This window comes from Microtus pennsylvanicus, chromosome 5 (assembly GCF_037038515.1).
Source record: "Microtus pennsylvanicus isolate mMicPen1 chromosome 5, mMicPen1.hap1, whole genome shotgun sequence".
Lineage (NCBI taxonomy): Eukaryota > Metazoa > Chordata > Mammalia > Rodentia > Cricetidae > Microtus > Microtus pennsylvanicus.
Genome location: NC_134583.1, coordinates 117,013,102 through 117,040,715, shown reverse-complemented (window position 1 = coordinate 117,040,715; position 27,614 = coordinate 117,013,102). Strand labels below are relative to the sequence as shown.

Here is a 27,614-nt window from a genome sequence, read left to right as displayed (position 1 = left end):
CTGGCCTTCCTAGGAAGACCCTGCAAGGCTTCGTTCCCAAGCATGTTCCAGGACTGGCAGTGGCACCACTGTGGAGACACCACGCTGTCCTTGATCTCCATTTCACTGACAGGAAACTCTCTTTGGATCACAGTAGATGTGGTCAAATGTCTTTTGATTATCCCCCAAAACTCAAAGAAACAAACAAAAAAAGCTTTATAAATGATCCTGGGAAGGGAACAGTGGGGACAGTGAGGAATTGGGAGCCTTTCATTTCCCTCCAGCAGATTCTATGAACAACACTGTCGAGCGTGGCGGGAGGAGTATCCACCCTTGACTCCTATTTTGTCACACCTGGAGCATCTTTTGTTTCTCGGCCACTCTGAGACTTGGCTGGTTGCCGCACAGCACTTTCTTTACTATGAGAAGTGGAGAAAAAGATCCAAGTTAATAAATGCAAATGCAGGGCTATTCTGATAAACTAAGATGGAGGAGACTTTGAGCCTAGACTCCTCACCACCCTGCTTGAGGAACTCCCTCCAGACTCAGAGCATGGCTTCAGGACCACTGGCCTTGGTCAGGATAAGACCTTTTCTGCCCTAGTATCTCATGGCATCATTTGGAATCCACCTGAAATTAAATGGCTCTTCTTTCAGATAGTAAAGTCTTAGGTTAGTAGGAATTGCTAGCTGATTCACTAGAGAGGTTGGGACCATGAAGATAGCACCACACACACACACACACACACACACAGAGAGAGAGAGAGAGAGAGAGAGAGAGAGAGAGAGAGAGAGAGAGAGAGTGCCTATGGGGATAATCCTGTGTTCTTGCCTTCCAGGGAGAAGGTGTAGCCTACAGAGGCAGGATCTTGGTTGAACTGACCACTTTCCTTGAAAAGAAACCACCAGAAAAGAAGCTTGAGCCCATTTCAAATGATGACCTTCTGGTTGTTGAGGTAAATGTTAGTGTGAACATTGCATGGGATGGAAGGATTGAGGGCACTAAGGGTTATCTACAGGAGAATTGGAGAAAGTCCGGCTTCGTATTCAGTCCCCTTGACATTCCCTCACGTATCTATGTCAACCCTATGAAGATAATGAGGCTTGCTTCAGCCACTGAGATGTTAATAGGTGTATCGGCCTTTGGCACTCTGACCAAAATTGCTGAACACTTAGTTTCAGGGCAGAAAGACTCATTTTTGGCTCACTGTTTCTAAGGGTTTGGCTCATGTATAGTCCCATGCAAACTGGACAGAACAGCATCAGGGAAGGAGTGTGTGGTTGAGGGGTTTCTTCACTGTGGAAGGCAGCAGAAAGGGGAGGGGGGCAGAGAAAGAGGCCAGGATCTTACAGTCCCTGTGATCTGCTTTCTCTGCCTCCTACTGTCACCAACTCCCAATTATGTCATCATGATATAAATTCAGCAAGGGATAATTGTAGTTTTTCTGCACAAGAGGAAACTTGGTGGGTGAGCAAGAGACAAATAAGCCATGCAGACAGAGCTTAAGTGGGGAACTTATTGAGAAAAGGGGAAAGTGGGGAGAGAGAGAGGGGGAGAGAGAGAGAGATGCAGAGAGGAAGAGATATAGGAAGAAGAGAGAGGTAGGTGGAGTTTTGCCTTTTAAAGGGACACTGTACTATTGTCTGCCATGCATGCACTGTGTGATGCACTCTCAGGTCCTCAAAGGGTGGGCCGGGGTTCACCTGGACATTAACAATAATCTATTCATTACAACCAAGACTTCATGATCTATTCTCTCTGGAAACACAAAGAAACACCCAGAGGCGCAACTAATCCTAGATTTGTTAATCCAATCGAGTTCTAAATCAAGACTGACCACCGATACTCCACTGTCCCTAGCTAGAACAGAGTGCCCAAACAGTGCCCTTGGGTGGAGAGGATATGAGGAAGAGCTCCCTCCCCGGATGACAGAGGTCAAGTGAACAATGGGATGCTGACATGAAGTGTCTCAGCGCCTAGGGGCTCAGGCTGTTTCCGTTAATCCTGAGATTGGCTACAGAAAAACCAGTTCTACCACTTTGAGCCAAATTAAAACGAGCTTTTATTAAAATATTAAATATTGAGGAAAATGAAACTTTCCACCGAGTGGCCCTGAGACGCGTGGTAGAGAGTTTTTAATGGACAAAACTTATAAACCACTGTACTTTCCCATGAGGCTTTGCTGTCATTTTCGAAGAACTATAGCTCCCAGAATCCCAAGATGTTACCTAGTCCTTGGGAAGATGGGGTTTACATGTTAACTTAGGGTATAGCAGTTTCTAAGTCCCTTTTATCAGCCTTCCTGTCCATTTCCAGCCTGCCTTCTTACTGCTAGACTCAGTCGGTGCCTTGAACACTTCTTTATCTCAAGTTCTCATAAGTTCTCAGCTAAGCCAAGGCAGTTTCCTTCCTTGAAGTAAAGTAATGTCGCCCGCTGTAAACTCTGCCCCCTTTTAGCATGACTGACAGGGCAAACGTCTCCTCATTTTAGCGGAGACTTTTCCGTTTCCCCTACACTCTGTGGCCTTGTTTGCACCAGCTTCACCTCCCGCACTAGGACAATGAAGTCGAGCTAGTATCTAAAGCAGGACTGATGGACTTTTCCATTCAACGCGTTTGGAACGTCTGCACCAGGTGCATTCTTTTCACTCCATCAAGAGCATAGGCTAATGCTCCCCCATTCTTCCTGGGGGTTGCCTTTCCCTTCCCCCCCCCCTCACTTACCCCTTATTTATCCTTTGTGGGAAGCAAGCCACACACAGGGCACAACTCTACACAGGAAAAGAAGTATTTCTCCCCACGAGTTAGCAAAGATCATAGCCTTTCTTCTCTCTTGGAAGTTTATGTTGCCATATAGAACAATCAGTTTAGGTGATATAAATAGCAAAAGAACCACAGTAGCCATTTGCTTTTAAATGCAGTTAAGGACGCACCCATGAAAATTTCCAAAAAGAAGGCTAGATGATCTGCCTCGAATGTAAGTTCATATGTCTGTCTCTAGAATCAGGAATTCCTTACAGCTCTTCTTGCACAAGCATGGAGACTAGAGGCCGGTGATGACAAAGAAGATTCATGACATGAAATCTACTCATCTTGCCATCTTTGATCTGTTTGGCCAACAACTAGATGAGATTGCCTGACTATCTCAAGAACGTCTCTCAGCCTAGAGTCTCGTAGAAAGAGACAGGAAAATCAAGAATGACACAAGAATAATTGTGTTTGATTATATTTAGTAAATAAAAAGGATCTTAGTGTTTTTTTAAAGTGTTTTTGAATCAGTTGTCTGGGTATCTCTGTAAATCCATGGCCAAACGTTTGACTCATACAACCCAAAAGCCCCACCCACAATTAGTGATCCATTCTATTGAATAAAACCTTGATCTAGATAGAGCAGGAAAGAGAATTCAGTTAAGTTACTAATGGAGAGAGAGAAGAGAGACTTGGGGTGGAAGAGAGAAAATACAATTTCACTTCTTTTTAAACTGAAAATTAAAATCTTGATTTTTATTTCTAATTAAAAATGAATACTTCAGTGACTCGAAATATCAGCCACGTATAAGTTAGAAAGTAAATTTGCCGCTATCTCTCTGCCCTCTGAGATAATATCAACACTAGCAATTTGAGTTATATTCTTCCAGACCCCCTTCATGTATATCAATATTAAAAATATATATTTAATGAACTCATTTTAAATATATCCTTTTGTAACTCCCTGGTGGAGTATTTGCCTACCATTTGTAAGGTTCTGGGCTTAGAATTGTATCTGCCGGAAATCCACATATATACACAGACAAATGAAATGCTACTGAACCTTGTACCTACCCTTATTTGATAGAAATACCAGCGAAGGCGGAAGTACAGCCTGTCCGCCGTGTTCCATTCGGCCACCATGTTGCAAGATGTCGGCGAGGCCATTCAGTTTGAAGTCAGCATCGGGAACTATGGCAACAAGTTTGATGCAACCTGTAAACCTTTGGCATCAACGACTCAATACAGCCGTGCAGTATTTGATGGTAAGACTGGCGCTAAGTGTTCTCTCCTATTTATTCTTGCTTACAGTGGATATCTCTCAGGACAAGAAGCCTGTACTGTACCTTCCCTCTGGTGGTCATCATGCCCAACATCTCATTAGCTAATATAATGAGGTGATTGGAGTTTAGGAATCCACAAGAGTGGCTAGACCTGGGGGCCAGTGAGATATCTCCATGGGTGAAGGAGATTGTCACCAAGCCAGATGACCTGAGCTCAGCCCTCAGAATCCATATGTTGGAAAGAGAAAACTGTTTCCTACAAGTTGTTCTCTCATTGCCCGCTCACGTGCACGCCCCATTACATGGGCATGCTAGCACACAGGCAGAAAGGGAAAGGGGGTGGCTGGACCCAGGTCCCATTTCCCAGGAGCTGAATCCCAGGTTCCTGATCCTATTCCCTAGCTGGACACCAGAGCTCATAAAATCCCAAGATGGTGACCCCACTAAATGCCCTATTCCCTAGAGCAGCTGTACCCCATTAAGACCTTATCTCCCTTAGATTCAGTGGATGACGTGAATTGCAGTCTGGCTCAGACGCCAGGAGAGCCAGACTTTTCTGATCCTCGCTGTTACTCACCCAGTCCCATCACCTCATTTTTTTTCTAAAAGATCTGTTTTTCTTTTTAATTATATGTTTGTGTGTATGGATCTGTGCACATAAACAGTCCAACAGTAATGCTATATTTTTACCTACCTTGTTGAACAGTACAATTTAAAACATAAAATGCCCTTAAAATATCAAATACTTAGTCCTAATTACAGAAAGCTTCCGAGTATTGCCAACCCCACGCAGGCAGCTGAGGTCTGCAAAGAACAGGGCTTGGGGTGGGGTGCTTGCTCCTCTTCCAGCAAAAACAATAATTTAAAAGAACAGTTTTCATGAGGAAACGGTGACCCTAACCCCCAGTGTGCTTTACTCTGCAATGCACTTGACGTAACCATCGTGGATGTCCAGCTGTGTGATCCTCAGATTATTATCCCCAGTTTGCTGGTTATTTTAGAGAGATTTACAAAAGCAGATGAACGAACCACCTATTCCCCTGTTGCTCAACAGAATAAAACTGATGAATCTGAATAGTGCCTGGGTGTGGCTCAGTAATAGAGAAGTTCCCTAGCTTGTGTGAGGCCCTGGGTTTAATCTCCAACACCCAAAACAACCAACAAACAAGACCATTCCCCCAGCACGTGGAGTAGCTCTGACAGCATGCCTATTTAATAAGTATGTTGCCCACTTCAAGTGTCCCGTGCTTACTGACCTCTGATTCTCCGTACCAGGGAACTACTATTACTACTTACCCTGGGCCCAAACGAAGCCGGTGGTCACCCTGACTTCCTATTGGGAGGATATTAGTCATCGCCTGGATGCAGTGAACACTCTCCTAGTCATGGCAGAGCGGCTGGTGAGTTATCCGTCCTGCACTTCCTTTCACCAAACCGGAAGTTAAGCACCAGTTAGAGCGTAAGCTTGGCCATTGTAGCACAAGGTCTTAAGAGACAATGGTGGACAAGAGGAATTTCTGACTAAGAGCTGAGGGAAATGGTCTGGAGCTAGCAGAAGTTCATTGGTGCTGCGCCCAGGCTCTCCCCCCGCCCCTCCCCCATGCTGTACTCTTCACTGAGAAATTACCTCAGTCCATCCCATAGAGACAGCTCACCACAAACATCCACCCTCCGGCCTAAGGGGTGGGGAAAAAGTGAGGGGATGACAAGGACCTCTTAGTAGGAAACACCCAGAGGTCAGACACTTGATTCCGCTCACTTTTCATTGGCCAGAATCCAGTCATATAGCCATATCTAACCACTTCCATTGGCCAGAATCCAGTCATATAGCCAAATCTAACCACAAGGAAGTGTGATCTTAGGCTTGTGCGAGCACATGCCAGGATACAGGTTCTCTTCCTGAGAAAGACAGGAGGATGCGAAAGGCCAGAGGCCAGAGGAGAGGGGCTCAGGTGTTGCCTGATTTGTAGATGAAGGGTGCTTTGTTCTTATCGCTATGTACACCCTGTTCGACTTTGCTGTGATCACAGTGATAATTTCTGCCACGGGAAGAGCCAGGCCTGCATTCTCTGCTCTTGCTTCAGAATGGAGGAATGTTCTGTCTTTGAAGATCGTGACAGGGGGTTCCCTCTGGTAGAACTCCATTATAGTATCTGCTTGATTTCATCTTCTTGACACTGATCCACTACAGTAGTGAGGAGAACGTGGCGCATTTGAGACAGGCCTACTCTATTTAAAGATCCTAACTTGCATCTGTTGGGTATGGATAAAATCCACCTGGCATCAGTGTTTTTACTTCAAAATTATGTAATTTAGGGTGTAAGAAAAAAGGTATTTGAAGATAATATATGTCATATGTATGAAAATATCACAGTGAGTGATCTCATTAATATGTGACTAAAATATCTTAATGACAAAATGATTTTAATTTACATTAAATTTATAAGTCCTTATTTTATAAGGACTAGACCAAGATATATGAGAAAATAACCTGATCAAAGACTTCATAGCAAATTTAAAACTACTGCTTTTTGTTATAAAGGCAATATGAGTCCTCTTCCTACATTTTTCCATGCCACCAATGGTACGTGTGAATGTCCTGGCTGATGCTCCCAAGAGCAGCAACAATGTTGAGAGAGGCGAGGGCTGGGTCAGTATAGGGTCCCCAGTCATAGTCCAGTTTCTGTCTGTGATGAGGAAACTCAGTTACCATGGGGAATTTGAGATCACTGAAGACTGCAGAGCTGGGAAGGTTGTCCTGAACCTCACCGGCAGTGAGTGGTCACGAGCGTGGATCAGTCAGCCCCAGATTTCATGCGCAGCTCCACGACCCTGAACGGAAGCAGAATAGTTTGTTCCCATCCCATTGCTCAGGTTTCATTTTGCCGACAGCCCCAGGTAGCATCACGGACCCTGGAGAAGTAAACATGCTTACGAATAAAAAGCCTCCGCCTCCGTGTAGGGATGGGAGCACCACTGCAGAAGGATAGTTGAACTTTACTATAAAATCGAGGGGACTAGATAGATAACCCTGTGATTGGGAGTGTTTGCCTCTCTTCCAGAACAGCTGGGTTCAGTTCCCAGTACTCACAACCACCTGTCACTCCCTTTCCAAGGGATCTGCTGCCTTTTTCTGGCATCAAGGGTACCTGGTACATGTGTGGTGCACAGATGTACACTCAGGCAAAACATCCATGCACATAAAGTGATACAATTTAAAAAAATAAATAAAATTGAAATGCTCCATTCTTATTCGTTTCCAGTTCCCTTCCTCAAGGGAGTTGGTGGAGAACTGGTCCCATCTTTCTTCTGATGGTGTGCGGGACATTCTTTGGGGTCTTTGCCCTGGTTCTTACCATCTCTCTCCACTGACCAAGCTGTCTGAGCTCCAGGCCAATCTTGACAGAGATAGTGGCTTTCCATGACCAGGACTTTGGCTAGGCACAGAGGGCACTCCCTTCCTCTCTCGGTCGACAGCTGCTCGGCACTAGCAAGCTTGTATGTTCTGAGCTTATCTTGCACTTTCTCAAGCCCAGCCCTGAAATAGTCATTCTTCTAAAATGTTTTAGTTATTTCAATGGGAAGTGGCATAAAAAAAAAAGAATCTGGTTACTAGAGTGATTATGACTACTGGTATATTGTTGCTTATAGGCTTCGTCAGCCAAGAAACTCAGGCTCACACACACACACACACACACACACACACACACACACACGCATACCTACACACAGACATATGCATAGTTACTTCTATAGCTACTGAATTTTATTGAAGGCCAGAATGGTGCCTCTAATTTTAATATTCTACCAAGGACTTAGGCTTTCTTTCTTACGGTGAGGCTCCAGTTTCTGCTGTCCTAAATATAATCATTCTCTTGTTCAAACTTAACCTCCAGAGATCATTCACTGTGAACAACGAGCTTCCTGATTCGAGTTTCATACAGTTGGGATTGCCTTTGTTTTGCAACTCAGGATAATTAGTCAAAATGCTATTTTCATAGGTTTCGTTGGTTACTTCAACTATTCATCTAAAATATAATGAAGCCCATAATGCTTCTATTAAATCCTTTTAAGGGTTTCCTCACCTATTCCTATTGGTTTTGTTTTTGTTTTTGTTTTTGTTTTTCGAGACAGGGTTTCTCTGTGGCTTTGGAGCCTGTCCTGGAACTAGCTCTGTAGACCAGGCTGGTCTCAAACTCACAGAGATCTGCCTGCCTCTGCCTCCCGAGTGCTGGGATTAAAGGCGTGCGCCACCATCGCCCGGCTCCTATTGTTTTTTCCTGCTTATTTTTGGACTTTATAAAATATTTTCATGGTTCCAAAGGTCAAAATACATGATAAGGTTTTCTATAGCTTAAACTTACTAGAGCCGATTGCATTTTGAAGAAAAGTAAATAGCACAAAACTCTGGTCAATATTACTAAGTGGGAAACAAAGCCCTCTGGCTTTTCTGTAATTCTGTTTTTTTATGTCCTTACTCCACTCTCTACCCTGCCTTAGAAATAATGCTATCCTGGGTATAATGGCAGAATTTCCAGCTATCTCTTCTCTTTCTTAATTCTTCAGCAATCAAACATAGAGGCTGTGAAATCAGGAATCCAAGGCAAAATTCCTGCAAACCAGTTGGCGGAGTTGTGGCTGAAGTTGATAGATGAAGTCATAGAAGACACGAGGTACGGGGTCTTCCTATCTCCACATCCCAGACATGTCCTCAGACCATAAGCTCTTCTAGAATCTTCTTAAGTATTTCTCTGAAAAGTGCATTTGAGCATTGCTTTTTAGTTTCTTGAAATCCCCACCTCACCCCAGGGGGAGTTTCTGAATCACCCTGAAAAGCCCCATTCTCTGGTTTGTTGCTTAGGGAGGTCCAGATTGGACTTCAGGAAGCTAGTCCCAGCAGCCTAAGGCAAAGGGGGAATGGAGGGGAAGGGAGGGCGGAGTGACAAGCCAGAGCCACCCTCCTGAAGAAGGACTCCTGACTTCCACAGGGAGATGGGGACATTGATTCCACCTCTCAGAACAATGTTCCTAATTCATGGTTTGAGAAATAGTTTGCTTTTTTTTTTTTTACTAAGTGTCTCAAGCGCTCCACACCCCTTTAGCAGAGACGCTTACACTAAATTCAGAGCAACAGAGACAGAGTGGCCCCTCATTAGAATGACATGCACATTCATAAAGCATTATCTGTTAAAACAACAACAACAACAACACAACACAACACCACACACACACACACACACTCCCCAAACCAGGTTAGACAAAATAGGCCTTTGCATTGTTGTTCCTGGGAGAACTAACTCAGATCTTTTCGTATTTAGAAATCAGGGGGTAAAGTGATTCATTCCAAACTCATTTTAATATTGGCTAATAAAGCCATGACCCAGGAAGGTGGAAAAGAAAAGCACATTGAGTAACTCCTCTTGCTCTGAGGAAGCAGATACTTCCTCCTCTAGGGTAGGGCTCTGAGTCACCCTGTCTTCTTGTGCCTTCTAGTGGTCTAGTCGGGTCATTGAAGAGCAGCTGAAGTGGAAAGGCCGCACTGGCTTTGTGAGCACTTAAAGCTCACACCGAGAGGCTGAGGGATCCTAAGGGGTCGCCTCTTAATTACAGATAGGAAAACAGAGAGGCCCCATGGCGCCTTGGTGCTGGGGAGGACCTACCCTCTTAGCCCTGCTGCTCCTTGCCGCCGTCAGCATCTCATTCTCGCGGGGCCCAAGTGTGACTTCCGAGCTCAACAGCTTCCATATGTGTTTTTGTTCTACGTGGCCACTGTAGGATCTTAACCCTTTACATGTATGCTGCCGCGGTTGTTAACGAAATCAACCCAAAACGTGGAGTTTCAGTTTTCACTTGGAAAATGCCTGCGAACCGTAGGCTTTGCTGAACAAGGCATGGCCTTATCCAGCTGTCTTCAAAGAAGTGAACTGGAGTCTCTTAAATGCTGCATCACAGGCAGTCCCATGATTGAGGAGAACCAATGTAGATATCCTTGGTTTAAGGTGTCGGGTGAAGTACAAATGACTGGAAATTCTAGGTGGGGACAATATGAGTCGGATTTCCTGGTTCTAGTGGCAGCCTTGCCCAGTGGTCTCACCTGCTGCCACAGTGACAGGGAAGCATAGATGACAGGGGGCTGACCTGAGTCACTCACTTAGCCATATTTCTTTGTGGGGGTCCCACCACTGGGACACGGATGGGAATGGCCCTAGGCAGGCTGTCTTTCCTGTTTTCTGGAACTCTTTTAGAACCTTCTGAGATGAAGGCAGTGATGAAAACGATGGCGGTGGGAATATTGTGTAGACTCTGCTGCTTTGAAATCTTTATTCTCTTTCCTGTCAGGGCCACAAAAAATATCCTGAATTTCAGCTGAAAATCAAGCAGTGCCATAGTTCAGTACTGACATTTCAGTCTACATGAAATGCATGCAGACATACGTTCGACACGTGTGTAAACATAAGGACTCGGTTTTGAAGCCTAGAATGTCATTCTTAAGTTCTCTCTTTTTTTTCCCTTCCTTTAGATACACCTTGCCCGTCACAGACGGAAAAGCCAATGTCACGGTTCTGGATACTCAGATCCGAAAGTTGCGGTCCAGGTTTCTCTCCCAGATACACGAGGCAGCTATGAAGATGAGATCTGAAGCCACCGATGTGAAATCCACCTTGTTGGAAATCGAGGACTGGCTTGATAAATTAATGCAGCTTACTGAAGAGGTAGACACCTTGGCATCACACTAGTGACATCTGCTTCCAGAAGGATTCTGTGGACAACACCACAGATGGGGCAATGGGTGGAGCGTCTGCCATGATGTTTGTTTGAGACCGTGAACGATCTGGTCAATGATAAAAACCAAAAGAGTCACTGGGCTGGGAAGGCTACCGAGGACTGGGGGTGAAAGTCACCAAAGTCAGGACAAGAATGTTGAGTTGGGCCTTAGAGGTGCCTGCAGGAAAATCATTGCTTTCCTAAGTGCTGTCACAGAGTGTTCTGAGTGATGGAACAGTAGAACACGACACAGAGAATTAAAATATCTCTGTACTGGATTAGGAAGATTTAAGTCCTAAATCGTATGTGACCTTGGGCAAGCTGTAGAACTCACTTCTGCTTTCCCTGCCTGTAAAATGGAGAAACGCAGTACTTGCATCACAGCGCTGTTGTGGAAAGACTTAAAGAGGATGATGACGGTTACAAAGGGGACAGCACAGTGCAGGGCACACAGGAGTTGCTAGATACGTGTCAGGTGTCCCTCGCTTCTGCGGCTGAAAGGACAGGAGGAAACAGACTCCTCCTGTCCCTCGAGTATCTAGGGGATAGTGTCCTACACTCTGCCCGTTCTTATGATAACTAACCCGCTTCTGCAACAATGGCATTAATCTGAGCTTGTGGGCCAACCACTCACGGCCTTCTCATCTCTCATTAGGCCGAGTAACACTGTTGGAAAAAGCTTTTCCACATATAACCCTGAGGAACACATTCAAGCCATGGCAGCTTGCAGCTTTTTCAGTCTGCTGATGGTTTTCTCTAAATGATGCTTGAGAGATGAGGGGGTACTTTCTAAAATGGCTTTCAGACCAGAGTGGGGTGCAACTCTTCACCTGCTTCCCTGTTTCTCTCCTCCTTCCCCCCAGTCACCCACAGCCTGTTCCTTAGCCCTGTGTAACCACCGTGTGACTGAAGAAGATGTGTGTCTCCTGACTTTGAGACACAGTATTTCTCCAGCCTGTCGCATATAAACTCACCTTGTCTGCTTTCTTTTCCACCCAATTCACTGCGCAGCCTCAGAACAGTATGCCCGACATTATCATCTGGATGATCCGTGGAGAGAAAAGACTGGCCTATGCACGGATTCCTGCCCATCAAGTCTTATACTCCACCAGCGGTGGGAACGCTTCTGGAAAATACTGTGGGAAAACCCAAACCATCCTTCTGAAGGTACGTCTTCACGGCAGGATGGAAAAATGCATGCAGATTCTGTCCCGAAGGAGGAGTTGTTTTGTCATATTCATCTGCTACAGAGCTAAGGTGTTTAAGATCAGTGCTGACCTGTTCTGGTCCCTTCTGGGATCCTAGTTTTTCGAGAGTGACATGAGGATTGCTGGCCTTCAACCACAGACACCTCTCTAGATGTCTCTGACGTTAATAGGAACACGACACTGTCATTTGCTTTCTGACATGCATTTTTCTCTCTTAATGTCTCAGACAAGCAATACATTTCTTCCGCTGATGCTAAGTATTTGAGAGAAGTGGGTGGTATAGTCAGTCATGGGATCAAGGGTCTCTAGAACAGACAGAGTAAACACACATTAAGAGTGTATCTGTTAGATTGGCTTATTGGATAGGGTCTGGGTGGCTCAACAATGGCTGTCTTAGTCAGAAAGGCCAAGAACTGGTGACTGATTGGTCCACAAGGCTGGATGTCGTAGCAGTCTCAGTCTGGTGCTGAAGGTTCAGCAGATTCCTGAAGAGCAATTGATCTTAGGTTTCCATTGGAACTGGAAGCTGAGTCTTAATATTAGCAGTGGCAGCACCAACGTTGATGAACTTTCCTGCAAAAGTGAAGGCAAGCAGGCATAAAGCAAAAATCTTTCCTCTCTTTCCTTCATCTGGGTTGCCACCAGCAAGTGCTGCCCACATTTATGATAGGTCTTTACACTTCAGATATCTGATTAATAAAATTCCTCACAATAGGGCTGGAGAGATGGCTCAGTGGTTAAGAGCACTGGCTCCTCTTCCAGGGGTCCAATTCTTAGCGACCACGTGATGGCTCACAACCATCTGTAAAGAGATATGGTGCCCTCTTCTGGCTGGCAAGCATAAATGCAGACAAAATGCTGTGTACACAATAAATAAATCTTTTTTTAAAAAAAATCCTGACAGCAATGTCCAGTATCTTACCTTTTGATTCAGATCCTGTCAAGTTGACAACCACGATCAACCACCACAGACAGAAGAAGGTGCTCTAATAGAGAAAATTTTTGATAATTGCTACTTTAAGCAGAAGTTTTGAATATCACCACCATCATCATCATCAAAATCATCATCTTCGTCACTATCGGTTTTTTGAGACAGGGTCTCACTATTTACATCAGGCTGGCCTAGAACTCAGAGAACTCTACCTGCCTATGTCTCCCAAGTGCTGTGGCATGTGCCACAATGCCACACTCGTTCTGAATATTTTAGAGTCACGGACTCTAAAGTACTTTTTTGGGGGGTTGTGCCTGTATCTACCATTTTGCCCATACGCAGCAAGCTTCCTAGGACCCACAACCCCATCCTAGGAACCTCCCCCCATGAAGAACTTCTATGGGCATGTCTTGGAACACTGACAGAGGCCTGGGCTGCATCTACATTCTCAACATAGCCCTCATTGGCATGATTTGATGCCCGATCCTGTCTACCCAACAGCAGTTCCTTGGAGTTAAGAAAGGAATAACCAGTTTTGAGAAGAGAAAGGGCTGGGCTAAGGAGACGTGTTCTCTACGACCAGGACCCATCCGCTGACCTTTATTAGTGTGCACATGGCTCTTAGCCAGGAGGCTGTGAGCAGCATCCGAGTGGCCATCTTCTTTCGGCTGTCTTCTGCAGCATGAATCAGACTTCAGATAAACCTCAATTAAAATCCCCATCAGCAGCAGTGGAAGCAAACTGATCAATTAAAAAGCTTCAAGGAAGCCAGAGAGCCCAGGGTGTGTGTTCCGGGTTAGGTTGTAGAATCTAAAGAAAAACTCTGTGTATTTGTTGACTCCCTTTACCCTCATTATCTAGCTTGAGAAGTCTTTTAGTTCAGTTGATTTTTTTTCTTTAGTCTCAGCATCTCTTTGTAACATTAAAAATATTATTGTAGACTACAAAGGGCCTTTGTTTATATGACTTGTATCCCCAGTACTTGTTGCAACAGAAATTAAAATAGAAAAACAAACACAGGACACAGGAGACTTTGTCTCGACACACACACACACACACACACACACACACACACACACACACACAGAGAGAGCTATCTCTAAGGGTCAATTTATAACAGAGCTTTTTGTTAAGATACTGGTCACATGCTAATGTGTGAAGTGACTTGGGAGAGCTTCCTTCTTTATCACGCCAAGTATTAAACAGTCAAGTACTCAAGGGTGAGGATTTAACAAAACTAGTAATCAATACTGGGTTATTTTAAAAACCCATCAAAATTGTTTTAGTTCTTTATTTTTTTCTTTAAGCCAAAGGAATTCTTTAGTGGAACTGGCATTTCATGTTCTGTGCTTGAGAGTTGAGTGCTGTTAATAGCGATGGGTACAGATACCACTGCCTCATCTGTATGAATGCCAACAAGACAAGACAGATCTCACGTTGGTGCTCTTAGGAAGAGTGTTCTGCCCTGGTAGACCTCCTGAAATGGTCTCAGGAACAGGTGACAATCTACAGCTCACACTTTGAACGGTCTCAGGGACAGGTGGGAATCTCCGGCTCACACTTTGATTGACTGATTGAATGAATGACAGACAGTTTATCAATGAAGGAAAAGTTGTTCTTGAGAATGGAAGTGAAGTCAAAGAGCTGGGAAAGGCCAGGCACTCTTGACGGCTGCGGGAACTTTGGGACTTACTGCTTTAGCTCCTATTACAATCTTTGCTGTAGGGTCATTTGTCAGTGTTAACCAAAGCAGATACAAACTCAGTCCGGTGGGAGTGATGAGTAGAAGTTGAGCATGCTTGAGCTTTAGCGTGATGTCACAGTTCATGCGGTATTTGTCCCATTGTCACCTAAGATGCTATTGTTTGTCCACAGTATCCACAGGAAAAAAACAATGGGCCCAAAGTGCCTGTGGAATTGCGAGTGAATATCTGGCTGGGTTTAAGTGCCGTGGAGAAGAAGTTCAATAGCTTCGCCGAAGGCTCCTTCACCGTCTTTGCTGAAATGGTACCTTTAATGACAGCCCTGTCTTCTCTTTAGTAGAGCAGAACTTTCTCTTTTTAATACCGAGAGCAGTCATTACTACCTCCTGTTAAAGAATCTTAGCCCAAGGGATGAGGAGAAGACCCTCCTGAGAATTATTGACAGTAGAACACTCCAGAGTCACTACCTCCTATTTAGTGTCATTCAAAGATGGAAACAACTCCCATGACGCATCACGGTTAGCAGAACACATTCACAACCGTTTGCACACATGAACTCTAAGAAACCTGTTGTGCCCAGTTTACAGATGAGCATGTGGACTCTCAGGAGGATGAGCGACTTGCCCAAAGTCACCCGAGCACTGGCAGGCCTGAGTTTAGGCCCATACTTTTTGTGTGTACAGCTTTTCTGCTTTCTGTTGTCATCTAGCCTCAGATCTGGGCAAATTCAGATTTCACAGCTGGCTTGCTTTCTCAGTCTCTAATAGTATTTCTCCAATCTGTTTTTAACAGTATGAAAACCAAGCCCTTGTGTTTGGGAAGTGGGGCACATCTGGACTGGTGGGACGTCATAAATTCTCTGACGTCACGGGAAAAATAAAACTCAAAAGAGAATTCTTTTTGCCTCCCAAGGGATGGGAGTGGGAAGGAGACTGGATGGTCGACCCTGAAAGGAGGTGAGTGTTCGACTTTCTATGTCACTTGTGTTGTGTGTGTGTGTGTGTGTGTATGTGTGTGTATGTGTTCAGGTGCTTGCCTTAGCACACATGTGAACATCAGAAGACATCTTTTAAGAGTAAGTTTTTTTCCACTCTGTTGAGTCAGGGTCTTTTGATTCTGCTGTTATTCTGTGTCCAGGCTAGCTGGTGCACAGCTTCTGGAAGATTCTCCTGTCTGTCTTCCAACTCGCCTTTGGAATGCTGGGATGATTGACGTTCACCACCACACGCAACTTTTTTCTGTGGGTTCTTGGGATTCAGCTCAGGCTATCAGACTTGAGTCCTGGCTGGAGCTTTTTTACCCATGGAACCGTCTTTCCAGCCCCTCCGTCGTCTGTTGTCATTCTTATTAACATTAATTTTACCCACTGGATAGGACTAGGTCCATAGACATTTACAGGAAGTTGGAAGATACCATCAGTCCCAAAAGACAAAAATAAAAGGCACCTAAGGAAATGTAGGGTACAGGTTTGTTAACCCCAGCTACCCAGGGGCTCAAGTAGGAGGATTGCATGTTTGAGGTCTGCCTGGAGTGCAGACCGACTCCATTCAAGTCCAGCAACTTACAGGACCCAGTCTCAAAATGCAAAGTAAAAGTCAGGGAAATGAGTAGGGACATGCCTCCCTGGGAGAGTACTTGTCTCTCGTGCGCAAGGCTGTCTGTCTAATACCCAGTACAACACTGTCTATGCCTAGATCTAAATATGTGTTTATATATGTCTGTCTTAGGGTTTCTATTGCTGTGGAGAGACACCATGACCATGGTAACTTTTATTAAGGAAAACATTTTACTGGGGTGACTTGCTGGCTTATATCCATATCATGATGGCTGGGAGCATGGTGGCATGTAGGCAGACATGAAGCGGCTACATCTTTATCAGAAGGCAACAGGAAGTGGACTGTGACTCTGGGTGCTATCTTGAGCATGTATGAGACCTCAAAGCCCACCTCCACCATGACACATTTCCTCCACAAGGTCACACCTTCTAATAGTGCCATTCCCTCTGCTATTTGGTGAGGTCAAGGGTAGCCTGGGCTATAGGAGACCCATCTCAGCCAATCAATCAGCAATCACAAAGTAAATAAAAATAGTTGGTGGCAACATTAGTCCTAGAGCTCCCTCTTGTGGCCACCTTGTGATGGCACATTCTGGGACCTGTATTGTAAGGTCTCCTTTGGAGTCATCACATGGCCTAAAAACGAAGGACAAGAAGCAAGCTGGTCTGCCAGACCAAGTGCCCACACGTCCTTGCTTCCGGTGCAGGACTGTTTGCTTTGTTTGGAATTGTGGGAATTGGTGAGGAGTGGAGGTGGGGAGTTGAATTGAACAGAAGGAAGGGGATGAGGACCCGAAAGGTAGAGAGAATTGTGACTGGAAAAATACAAGGCTGGGACGCCAGAGACGGCAGCCAAACCTTTGGGTCTCCTGTGTGGTGCAGAAGAGAAATGGATGATTTCAATTTATACTAATGGTTGGGGCTGTTGGCTTTTTGATACCCTTCCAGGGTTTGGTTGGAATCAAATAGTAGAAATAGTAAGGGAAAAAGAACCATCACTTGAGGGTCCCTGGCAGACAACTCAAGGCGAAGTTGGAGCCTCTGTGCCTTTCTTCCATTGGGTTTTTAAATCCGAGCCAAAGCTGGCCAAGCAGAGTCAGCACAGAGCCCTCGAGGGCCCCAAAGGGTCTGGAGTGTGAAATGAGCAGGCTCGGCTGTCTTCTTAGAAACCACCAGTTTATGTCGCGCAGAGCCAGCAAGCCAAGGGCACACATTTCCACACAGCCTCACTCCATTCCCTGGTCTTTGAACTGTCAGCCAAGAGTTTCACTGAGAAAACGCTGGAAAGTCTATACTGCAGCAAGCAGTGTGGAAGACGCTCTCTGTGCTCCCTGCAGGGAGCGGTTCAAGAGCCCTTTTAGCGCGATTTTCCTGGCTCCACAGAAGGAGCGACCATGCCAATGATCCTCTATAATTTACGTCTCGTTGGCCCAGCCCCCATCTCCGAATGGCTGTCAAAAGCTTTTAGTTCAAAGTCAAATTTGGAATGGAGAAACCAAAGGGCTCAAGCCAGAAGGCCAGAAGGGAAGTGGTGTCATTCCAAGCTGTAGGGGTCGCCCAACAGGGTGAAATGGCTGGGGTTCCTGGTTCCGGTTCCATTTATCCTGGGTAACAGGAGCCCCCTCTCGCCCACAGCCTCCTGACTGAGGCCGATGCAGGTCACACAGAGTTCACGGATGAAGTCTACCAAAATGAGACTCGCTATCCGGGAGGCGAGTGGAAGGCAGCAGAAGACACCTATACGGATGCGGTGAGCCACCGGCATGCCCCATCTCTGCATCACGAGACACAGAAATGCTCCACCCTCTCTTCCCGCTGCATCCCCGATTCCAAATAGAAGCCCCGCAAGTGCATGCTCATTACTGACATCCAGTAAGCGCTGGGCCGCTGTGGCTAGACACCGCTCCAGCATCAAGTTTGAGTTGTGCACAGTTTCTAAGTAGAAATTTACTATCTAGCTTGTTTTTAAGATCACGAGAAATGAAATGTTCACTTTAAAGAAATACACAGGTGGGCAGGAGAGATGGCTCAGAGGTTAAGAGCACTGCTACACTTCCAGAGGTCCTGAGTTCAATTCCCAGCACCCACATGGTGGCTCACAACCATCTGTAATGAGATCTGGTACTCTCTTCTGGCCTGCAGGGACATAGGCAGGCAGACCACTGTATACTTAATAAAAACAAATAAATCTTTTTTTTTTTTAAAAAAGAAATACACAGGCAAGCAAAAACAAAAAAAATGCTAAAAAAATGGAGCTGAGGAGATGTGTTGGCAGCTCCCAGCGTTCATGCCGGCAGCCCGCAAACACCTATACTGCAGTTGCATGGCCTCCCATAGCCTTCTGGGGCCTCTGCGGACACTCTTATGCATGTGCACATAATCACACACATCCCCAAAAATAAAAATAAAAATGTTAAACTTTAAAAAAAAATCCAGTGTTCAGGGAAATGAGAAGTAATTCTCCCCGCCTACCACTGTCCTCTCTAAAATAGCCACCATTGCAGGTTTCTGTTTTTATACAAGTGTGCTTTTTCCTCTTCACACTAGAATTGTGTTGGGCACACAATTCCTCAACACGTATTTTCACATAATGATATATTTGAGCACCTGTGTGTGTGCATGCTCAAGTGGATGTGTGCACACATGCACAGAGAAACACATACAAGTGTGCACACATGCTCGCAGAGGCAAGACCAACATGCAGTGTCTTCCTCAGCCAGGGATGTTTACTGAGCCTGAGCCCCACTGACTGGGCTGAGCTGTCTGACCACAGGCTCCCGAGATCTCCTCACTCCTCCTCCCAGGTGCTGGGGCTACAGATGTGGACTTCCACTCCTGGCTTTGATGTGCATGTTGGGCTTCTGAACTAATTATTAACTGAGCTGTCTCCCGGCTCCAGGTCATCTTTTGATAACTGCACACACAGAGCTGGGAACTTTGCAATAAGCCCCTATTGTTGTGTATTTGTACATCTCATAGACATTTGGGGGTTCGGTGGTTTGGGGTGAGTTTTTTGTTTTGTTTCATCGTTGGTTTTTATAAAAGATGTGGCAGTGAATATCTTTATACAGCCATTTTTACACATTAGTGAAAGCTTATGTCTAGAAAACTGTCCTTGGAATTGTGTGGTCAAACTCCAAATGCAGGGAACTGGTACACACGTACTCCCAGCAACAGCGTAACAGGGTCCTTGCTTCCGTACCTTCCCACCACGCCATCTTTGTTGATCCGTGACATGGGGTCCCTGCCACGGATCCACTTTGCATTCTCTTAACTTGCAATGGAGCTGAGTGTTTTCCATATTTACAGTCACCTTTATTTCTTTTACACGTGAACTTTATCATAACTCTTTTTGAATTTTAAAGTAAACCTAAGTCAGCGTTTTATATAAATTTTTCTCAGCCTCACGTGATCAGCACCATGAGCCTCCAGCAGCATTTCCTGAACTTAAACACGTGTCTTTTTTTTTAAGATTTATTTATTTATTATCTATGCAGTATTTTGCCTGCACACCAGAAGAAGTCACCAGATCTCATTATAGATGGCTGTAAGCCACCATGTGATCACTGGGACTTGAACTCGGGACCACTGGAAGAGCAACCAGTGCTCCTAACCATCTCTCCAGATCCTGAACACATGTGTCTCAATGCTTGATCTGTTCTGTTCTATTTTTTTTCCTGAATAAACTCTCATAAACTTGAGCAGCGCTATCTAATAGAATTAAATGAGACCATATGAAATTGCTAATGTTAGATCATTTTGGTTTACAAAACTAAGAATTTCACATGGTTCAACTTAAAGCTATTCTTTAATAGTAAAAATAGAAGGTACTGGAGACAAGTAATTTTCATGTAGCATTTGTATGTGTTGCATGAATAATAAAAACCCAGAGACAGATACTTCGACCTGAAGATCAGAAAAGCAAATCAGTCGAGCCACTAGAGAGATCTTACCTCTACCAAGACTCAGACAAAGGCGTGATCCTGCAATGGTTTCCACCAACCTCAGACCCCTCACTCCACTGAGTTCCTGTCTCGTCCCCTTTAGATTTCTCTCTCTGCCCAGCCATATTGCTCCTGTCTCCACCTCCCAAGTGCTAGGATTAAAGGCATGGAACCCCAAGTGCTGGGACCACCTTTGTGTGAGCTCTGTTTCTCTTTTGGCCATATTCAATCTTATGTAGCCCAGGGTAGCCTTGAACTCATAAAGATCCATCTGCCTCAAGTCCTGGGATTAAAGGTGTGTGCCACCACTCCCTGTATGGCTGACTAGCATGACTGCTTTTCCCTCTGGTCTTTAGGCAAGTTTTTAGCTAATAATATACCACTATATGTATATAAGTAAAGATTACAGTTTTTTGAATAAAATGGATCTGCAAGACGTTATCTATAAAGACACGCACATTCTGTAGTTAAGTATCAGGAAAGTTTCCTCATCTTTGGATCTCATTCATTCCTGTCCGTCTGTCTGTCTGTCTCTTAGAATGGAGATAAGGCAGCATCACCCAGCGAGCTGACTTGCCCTCCAGGTTGGGAGTGGGAAGATGACGCATGGACATATGACATAAATCGAGCCGTGGATGAGAAAGGTAACGTACATCTCTTAGCTTGAGTGTGAGTCAGCAGAAAGGCCTTGGTTAACTAGAGCAAAGGCTCCACTGGAGGAAGGGCCTTTCCCCGCTGGCCTAGGACAGTTAGGTCATGTGGTGTTATCCGTGACTATTCAAATGCGTATCTGACTCCCAAACAGATAGACAGATGCTGGGTGAGGAGATGTTCGAAGCAGAAAATGGAGGTGATGGGGCCAACCGGCTAGACTATAGGATACCTAGAAATCCAGAGTTAGAGTATAGGAGAGATCTAGAGCTTGGATTTTCTCTTTCATCACATTTCATAATCTCCCTGGGCTAATCAAACTTAGAGGTCCTATAACTCAGACAGATGTCTTGTAAGTCATCCCACACAGCGGGCGTGTGATTGACATAGCTTCTAGGTATAGCAGTACCTACCATTCTCTACAAATAGCCAGATCAGATGAACTTGACCATTTGGAACTAGCAGGGGAAGAGTGTAACTGGTCCTTTTTTATTTTTATTTATTTATTTTTGGTTTTTCGAGACAGGGTTTCTCTGTGGCTTTGGAGCCTGTCCTGGAACTAGCTCTGTAGACCAGGCTGGTCTCGAACTCACAGAGATCCGCCTGCCTCTGCCTCCCAAGTGCTGGGATTAAAGGCGTGCGCCACCATCGCCTGGCTAACTGGTCCTTTTTTAAGAGGTGATAAAACATGGACAGAGTAGGATTGATGCATAAGACTCCAAATGGATGGGCAATTCTGCCTTGGTTGTGATACATAATAATATATCTTATCATAATGGTATTTATTGAGCAATAACTGTGTACCCACCACATAGTTGTGTGCCTTTTACCATTAAGGCCGTCATGTTGGAACACAGACAGGTTTACCAACTTGCAGGAAATGCAAGTGAAGGTCTAGAGATGTAGTTGGGTAGCAGAGCCTTACCTGGTATTCACAGGGCTCTAGGTTCCATCCCAAAGGAACAGAAAGATTGAGTAACTCTTACCCAAAATCCTGGACCCAGAGGAAGTGGTTTTGGGTTTGAGAAATATTTAGATTTTGGAATATTAGCACACACATGCATATGCATACATGCACACATACATGCATGTATACATATACATACTTTTACATTTGTGGCCTGATGACACCCAAAGCTTCGGCATGGCACACTTCATCTTCTCAGATTAAGCCTGCTCAACCCTGTGACAGTCATAACAGCAGAACATCTGTGAGCAGAGAGAGGAGCTATCCATTACCTAGCAAGCTATTTGCTGGCCAGGCAGAGGCTTCTCTTTTGAGTAACTATTCTCAAATTCTGTTACAGGCTGGGAGTATGGAATTACCATTCCTCCTGATAATAAGCCCAAGTCCTGGGTTGCAGCAGAGAAAATGTATCATACTCACAGACGGCGGAGACTGGTCCGAAAACGCAAGAAAGATTTGACCCAAACAGCTTCGAGTACTGCAAAGGTAAGAGAAGTAGGAGGGGGCGGTGCCTGGTGTTCTGCCTGCCACACCGTGCAGAGTTCCAGCTGCATGGCTGTTTCTGCACAGCCGCTTGCAAATCAAGGATCTGATACTGGAACTCAGGGCTCTGGAAGTGTGCCCTGCTCACCTGATATCTCAGAAATATCACGCCAGCCTGCTCACTGAGTAACTCTGGGGACAGAGCAGCGAGCGATCTGTGCTTCCTGCAAGCCCTCCATGATGCTGAGACAGAGTGGATGAGGCCTCTAGAAGGGTAGAAAAGGACTCTGAGGTTATGCTGGCAGGATAAGACAGGAGTATCGATAACCTCAGGACCTAGAACAAGACCCAGAATTCAAATCCCGACTCTACAGTCTTTCTCATTTGTGAAATGGGATCTGTCTTAGGTAGGGTTTTCTCTTGCTGTGGTGAGACACCAGGACTGGAAGCAGCTTGTGTGGGAAGGGTTAATATTTCAGCTCACCTGTCCTCATCACCGTCCATCATGGAGGAAAGGTTTTGCTGCCTGAGGGACCAGCCTCCAGCTGCACAGAAGTGGAAAGGAATCCACAGACTCAATGTGCTATGACTTTTTTTTTTTTTTTTTGGGTTTTCGAGACAGGGTTTCTCTGTGGTTTTGGAGCCTGTCCTGGAACTAGCTCTTGTAGACCAGGCTGGTCTCGAACTCACAGAGATCCGCCTGCCTCTACCTCCCAAGTGCTGGGATTAAAGGCGTGCGCCACCACCGCCCAGCGTGCTATGACTTTTTTATCTGAGGGGAAGGAGAAAGACACTCATGCTCTCTTGATAGCTTCCTTCTTCTGTAGTCTTTATTCTCTTTTCTTATCTCTATCCAGAAATGTCCCTTCTGTCTCTTTTGATGTTTTCCTCCTAACTTGATTTTTATTCTCCCTAATCTCTCATTCTTGATGTTTTTCTTCTATCTTTATTCTTATTCTCTTTCTTTGTTTTTCCTTATACGTCCCACAAAATCTTTCAAGCTATATAACAATTACAATGTGGTTACATTCTATTTTTCAAGTGAATGATTACAATGAAAGCAAGTAGAAAACATGCTTTTTATTTCCTTTACATGATTTAACATTTTACGTATTACAGGTAAAAAAACAAGTTATCATCAAGAACCCACGTACATTCATACCCAAGCAACTTGTTACAGATTAACAGAGTATAAACAAGCACGGTATTCTTATCAGCCAGTTCTATTACTGGAAGGCTGTGTTTTGTGGTTACAAAGGAAGGACCAATTACTTTATTACTTATCTTGAAAGGTGATCTTACAAGGACTCTTAAAGGAATCGCAAGCCTAAACTTCTGTACATGAAAAACAACCAGTCAGCTCTACTTTAAATCTTTAGCCTGCGTACCCAGTCATCAGTAGTTTTTATATCAGGAGATTGAGGGCAGAAATGGGTACAGGGAATTAATCATCATCTTTGATCAATAACCCATTCTTAACAAGGGAAATACATCAGCTAGTAATAATTGGGCTGCTTTGTTTTCTGATTCCTAACTTCAGAGCTATTATCAAAATACCTTAATCTAGCCCGAGGCTTTGTCTCAGCTATGATACACTCCAAACCTGTGAACATCTTCCAGCATTAAGATGAAAAGGGTTTAAGCTAACTGGGCTACCAGGACTCAGCTGTTTTCCTTAATCACTATCCTAAGGCACAGTCTATGGGGCTCCTCAGTAGGAACTCATGTGTTCTAGCTGTGTGATATTTCCTTGCTTTATTTTTTTAGCCTCTGCTTTATCAAAGGCAGGGCAGCATTTTATCCTACCTTTACCTATGTTAATCCTATGTTAATTTTCCCACTAAACTAACCTCTATATAATCCCTTACAATATTTATTTCAAATCCTCAATCAAAATTCAATTTAAACTCACACTAGTTTTTTGTTGTTGTTGTGGGCTTTTTGTTTGTTTGTTTCTTTGTTTCTAGCTTTGGAGCCTGTCCTGGAATGTACTCAGTAGACCAGGCTGGCCTTGAACTCACAGAGATACTCCTGTCTCTGCCTCCGAGTGCTCGGATTAAAGGTGTGTGCCATCACAGCCTGACCTAACACTATTATTGTATAAAATCATTGCTTTGGTTAAACAGTACAGCTTAAGAGGAAATCATCTTCATAATAACCCACAGGTAAAAAATGCCCAGTAGAACCGGATGTTTCCATGAGACACGCACACTACATTTCAGGCAGGGGGGATCTCCCCACCCCCATTCACACCATGCCAGACACCAGGGAAAGATGGCAGCAGACACGTGAGGGCACAGCAGAAGCAAAAGTCACTCTGGGTCTGTGGTCTTGGGGCCTTGCCTATCCAAGAAATATCCTGATGGGCCAGTCCCTTGATGTCAGCTGTCACGTACAGCTCCTCTGACATGGCCACTGGCAAAGTCAAGAGACTGGAGGCAGGAACTGATGCAGAGGCCATGGAGGAATGCTTCTTACTGGCTTGCTCATCATGACTTGCTCAGCCTGCTTTCTTATAGCCCAGAACTACCTACCCAGAGGTGGCACCATCCACAGTAAGCTGGGCCCTCCCACATCAATCGTCAAGCAAGAAAACTCCCTCCAGGCTTGCCCATAGGCCAACCTGGTAGAGGCTTTTTTTTTTCATTTGGGTTCCTTCTTCATAAATAACTCTAGCTTGTATCTAGTTGACATAAAACTATCCATACCTTAATTTAATTAGGGTATCACAAGGCTTTAAACTGCATACTAAATTAAGTGGGATAGTAAAATGGAATTAATACCAAAAAGTATGTTTTACATGTCATTTAGAACATTCAGCACACAAATGTGTCATGCATAAGCTGTAAGGTCTGGGTTGTTGCTCATTCCACAGATGGAGTTCATAGCCATAAAATAGACTTCAGAAGGTGACAGAGATGACCTTTGAAGCCAGGTTAGACTGATACTAAACAGGAGCGCTTCCTATTGCTCTGAAGGCTCAACTCTAGCAGATGCTGGGAAGTCGCATTTTATTCAATGATGATCTTCCTGGGAAGGAGAATAGTTAGACCATCTTGGTGTCTACCTTGCTTAGCAGCCTGCTTCCTGGACAGGGTGTGCTGGAATGGGTGTGTCTTAAACCGACATTGTCCCGACCTGATTGGGTGAGAAATTTCCAGACCTGCTTCACTTTCTCTTTCCACACAAGCACTAACATGACTTGGGAAGAACACTGGACCATTGGTCAGAAATCCTAGTTCCACTAATGAGCCGGGCTGAGACTTCAATCATGTCCCCTAACCTGCTTCATTTTCGGCTACGCAAGTTATGTATGACCTTGTTCTTATTCACACTATCACAAAGGAAGCTGCAAGTTCATATGAAACCTGGGCTTTATGTTTATTCGAAGTGGAAAGAAAAGGACTACCCACTAATCACAACCATACATGGAGCTTTTATTTCTAAGCTCATCAATAATATTCACTATTATTTCCCATTTATTCAAGCTGGTCATGATTGTAAGACAGTTATATAAAATTCTGTCTACTCAAATGTCAACTACATGGAAGCAAAGGCCACATCTATCTTCTTCTTCAGTCTTACTTCAGCTTTGAGGACAAATTCTCAGAATAGATCGTGTGCACATGAACCATGTTTAACTTAAGAGTACTGTACTGGGTTAAGATCTATCACATCGTTACTAACTAAGCAGCTTTTGGCATGAACAAGACATTTAACTCCTAAGGGGTGATACATTTGACCCCACATATAAAATGCAGATAGTAATTCTTTCCAAAAATGTCACATTGCATGTTCTTGTGAGCTCATTCTGAGAAAGCACCCACTCTCACACACTTCCATGTTTGAATGGTTGCTATAGTTGCCTTCCTGTATCCTACAGTCCGCCAGCTCTGCCAAGTCAGAGCTCCCATCTCTTCTCTCTTAGCTGTATCCCTGGCTCCTCATGTAGTACTTGACAGAGTGGATATTTGTGACTACCTATTGTCCATTGACCTACTGGTCTGCTCTATCAATATGAAGAAGAGTATTGTTTCTCCTTAAAAGTTATGTTTCTATTTTAGGCCATGGAAGAGTTTGAAGACCGGGAGGGCTGGGAATATGCTTCACTGATTGGCTGGAAGTTCCACTGGAAACAGCGCAGTTCAGACACCTTTCGCCGCAGACGCTGGAGGAGAAAAATGGCTCCTTCCGAAACACACGGTGCTGCTGCCATCTTTAAACTTGAAGGTGCCCTCGTAAGTAACCAGAAGTCAAAGTGTGACTAATACTTGTGTCCAGGAAATGTGTGAGTCACCTAGAAAGCACAGACAACTCCAGAGAGGCTCCTGAAATCTCAGGGATGCATGGCTGTGAAGAAGCTGGGGGAAAGGTATATGCCCTGAGTGCCCAATGACTCCCATCTTGGGAAGAAGCCACTACTGCATGAGAGGTCCTCAGAACAGTACTGAAGGCACATATAGTTCTCCCAGAATTCCCCAAGTATGTCTGCCAGGGCCCTGATTTCAGGAAACATTCAGTAACTGTGTAGGCACAGATGGCTTGGAAATTGTAGCTATTTAACAGACTGAAAGAGCTGAATATACAGACTCACAGGGGAGGAAAGCAGAAGGGTGACTCACAAAATTAAAAGATGATTCAGGTGACAGTACAGGAAGGTGATGAGGTGGCGCAGGTCAGTAGAGGGAATGAATAAAAACATCAATGGGAGATCTGTTCAGCATGGTGGCCAAGATCCAGTTCCACAGATTGTGGAGAAGGCCCTATAGTTAAGAACATTTTCTGTGCGGCCTAAGGGCCTGAGTTTAGATACTTAGTACCCATGTCCAGGGTGTCTGTGGCAGTGGATGACTGTCACCCCAGCACTGAGGAGTGGGGAAATGGCAGCAAAGGAAAGCAGGATGGTCACTGGGGCTCGCCACTGAGCCCCAGTTCAACAAGACCCTGTCTTCAGGGAATGAGGAAGTGAGTAATAGATACCCTACTCTGACCACACATACAATTGTGCACGGATATATATATATACACACACATGCCACTCACAGAGACACACAGGAAGGAAGGGAGGGGCAGGGGAGAAGAAGGACCATTTCTAGGTGCAGTCTGTTTTCTCCTCTGCACTCTGACCACACCACTCTCTGCTGTTCTTTGTCTTCCTCCTCCCAGCCTTGGAGGGTTTCCACTATTCCCCACTCTTTCAACAGCAGGGTTTGGTAAACCTGGACTTGGGGCTGAAGGATTGGCTTTCACCCCCTGCTCTGCCACCTTCTAGCGAGGTGATCTGAAGAAGTCACTCGCTGTCCTGGGTGTTACCTTGGGAAATTAAGTGGTTGGTGATAAAATCTCTCCTAAAAACCACTGTTGCAGCTGCTTGCTAATCTCACTTATTGGCTTGCT

At 44.8% G+C, this 27,614-nt stretch overlaps 1 protein-coding gene across 2 annotated transcripts in view; it reads left to right on the top strand.

Moving 5' to 3' along the window:
- The window catches only part of Myof (myoferlin), a 139,918-nt gene that overhangs the window by 69,995 nt on the left and 42,309 nt on the right, over positions 1-27,614 (top strand). For both annotated transcript variants that reach the window (XM_075973937.1, XM_075973936.1), the window contains 12 exons: positions 818-934; positions 3,815-3,992; positions 5,286-5,410; positions 8,577-8,683; positions 10,531-10,723; positions 11,787-11,942; positions 14,790-14,921; positions 15,410-15,573; positions 17,808-17,922; positions 20,655-20,760; positions 22,075-22,220; positions 26,282-26,455. In XM_075973937.1, the coding sequence (XP_075830052.1) occupies positions 818-934; positions 3,815-3,992; positions 5,286-5,410; positions 8,577-8,683; positions 10,531-10,723; positions 11,787-11,942; positions 14,790-14,921; positions 15,410-15,573; positions 17,808-17,922; positions 20,655-20,760; positions 22,075-22,220; positions 26,282-26,455 (1,713 nt within the window). The remainder of the gene's footprint in view (positions 1-817; positions 935-3,814; positions 3,993-5,285; positions 5,411-8,576; positions 8,684-10,530; positions 10,724-11,786; positions 11,943-14,789; positions 14,922-15,409; positions 15,574-17,807; positions 17,923-20,654; positions 20,761-22,074; positions 22,221-26,281; positions 26,456-27,614) is intronic.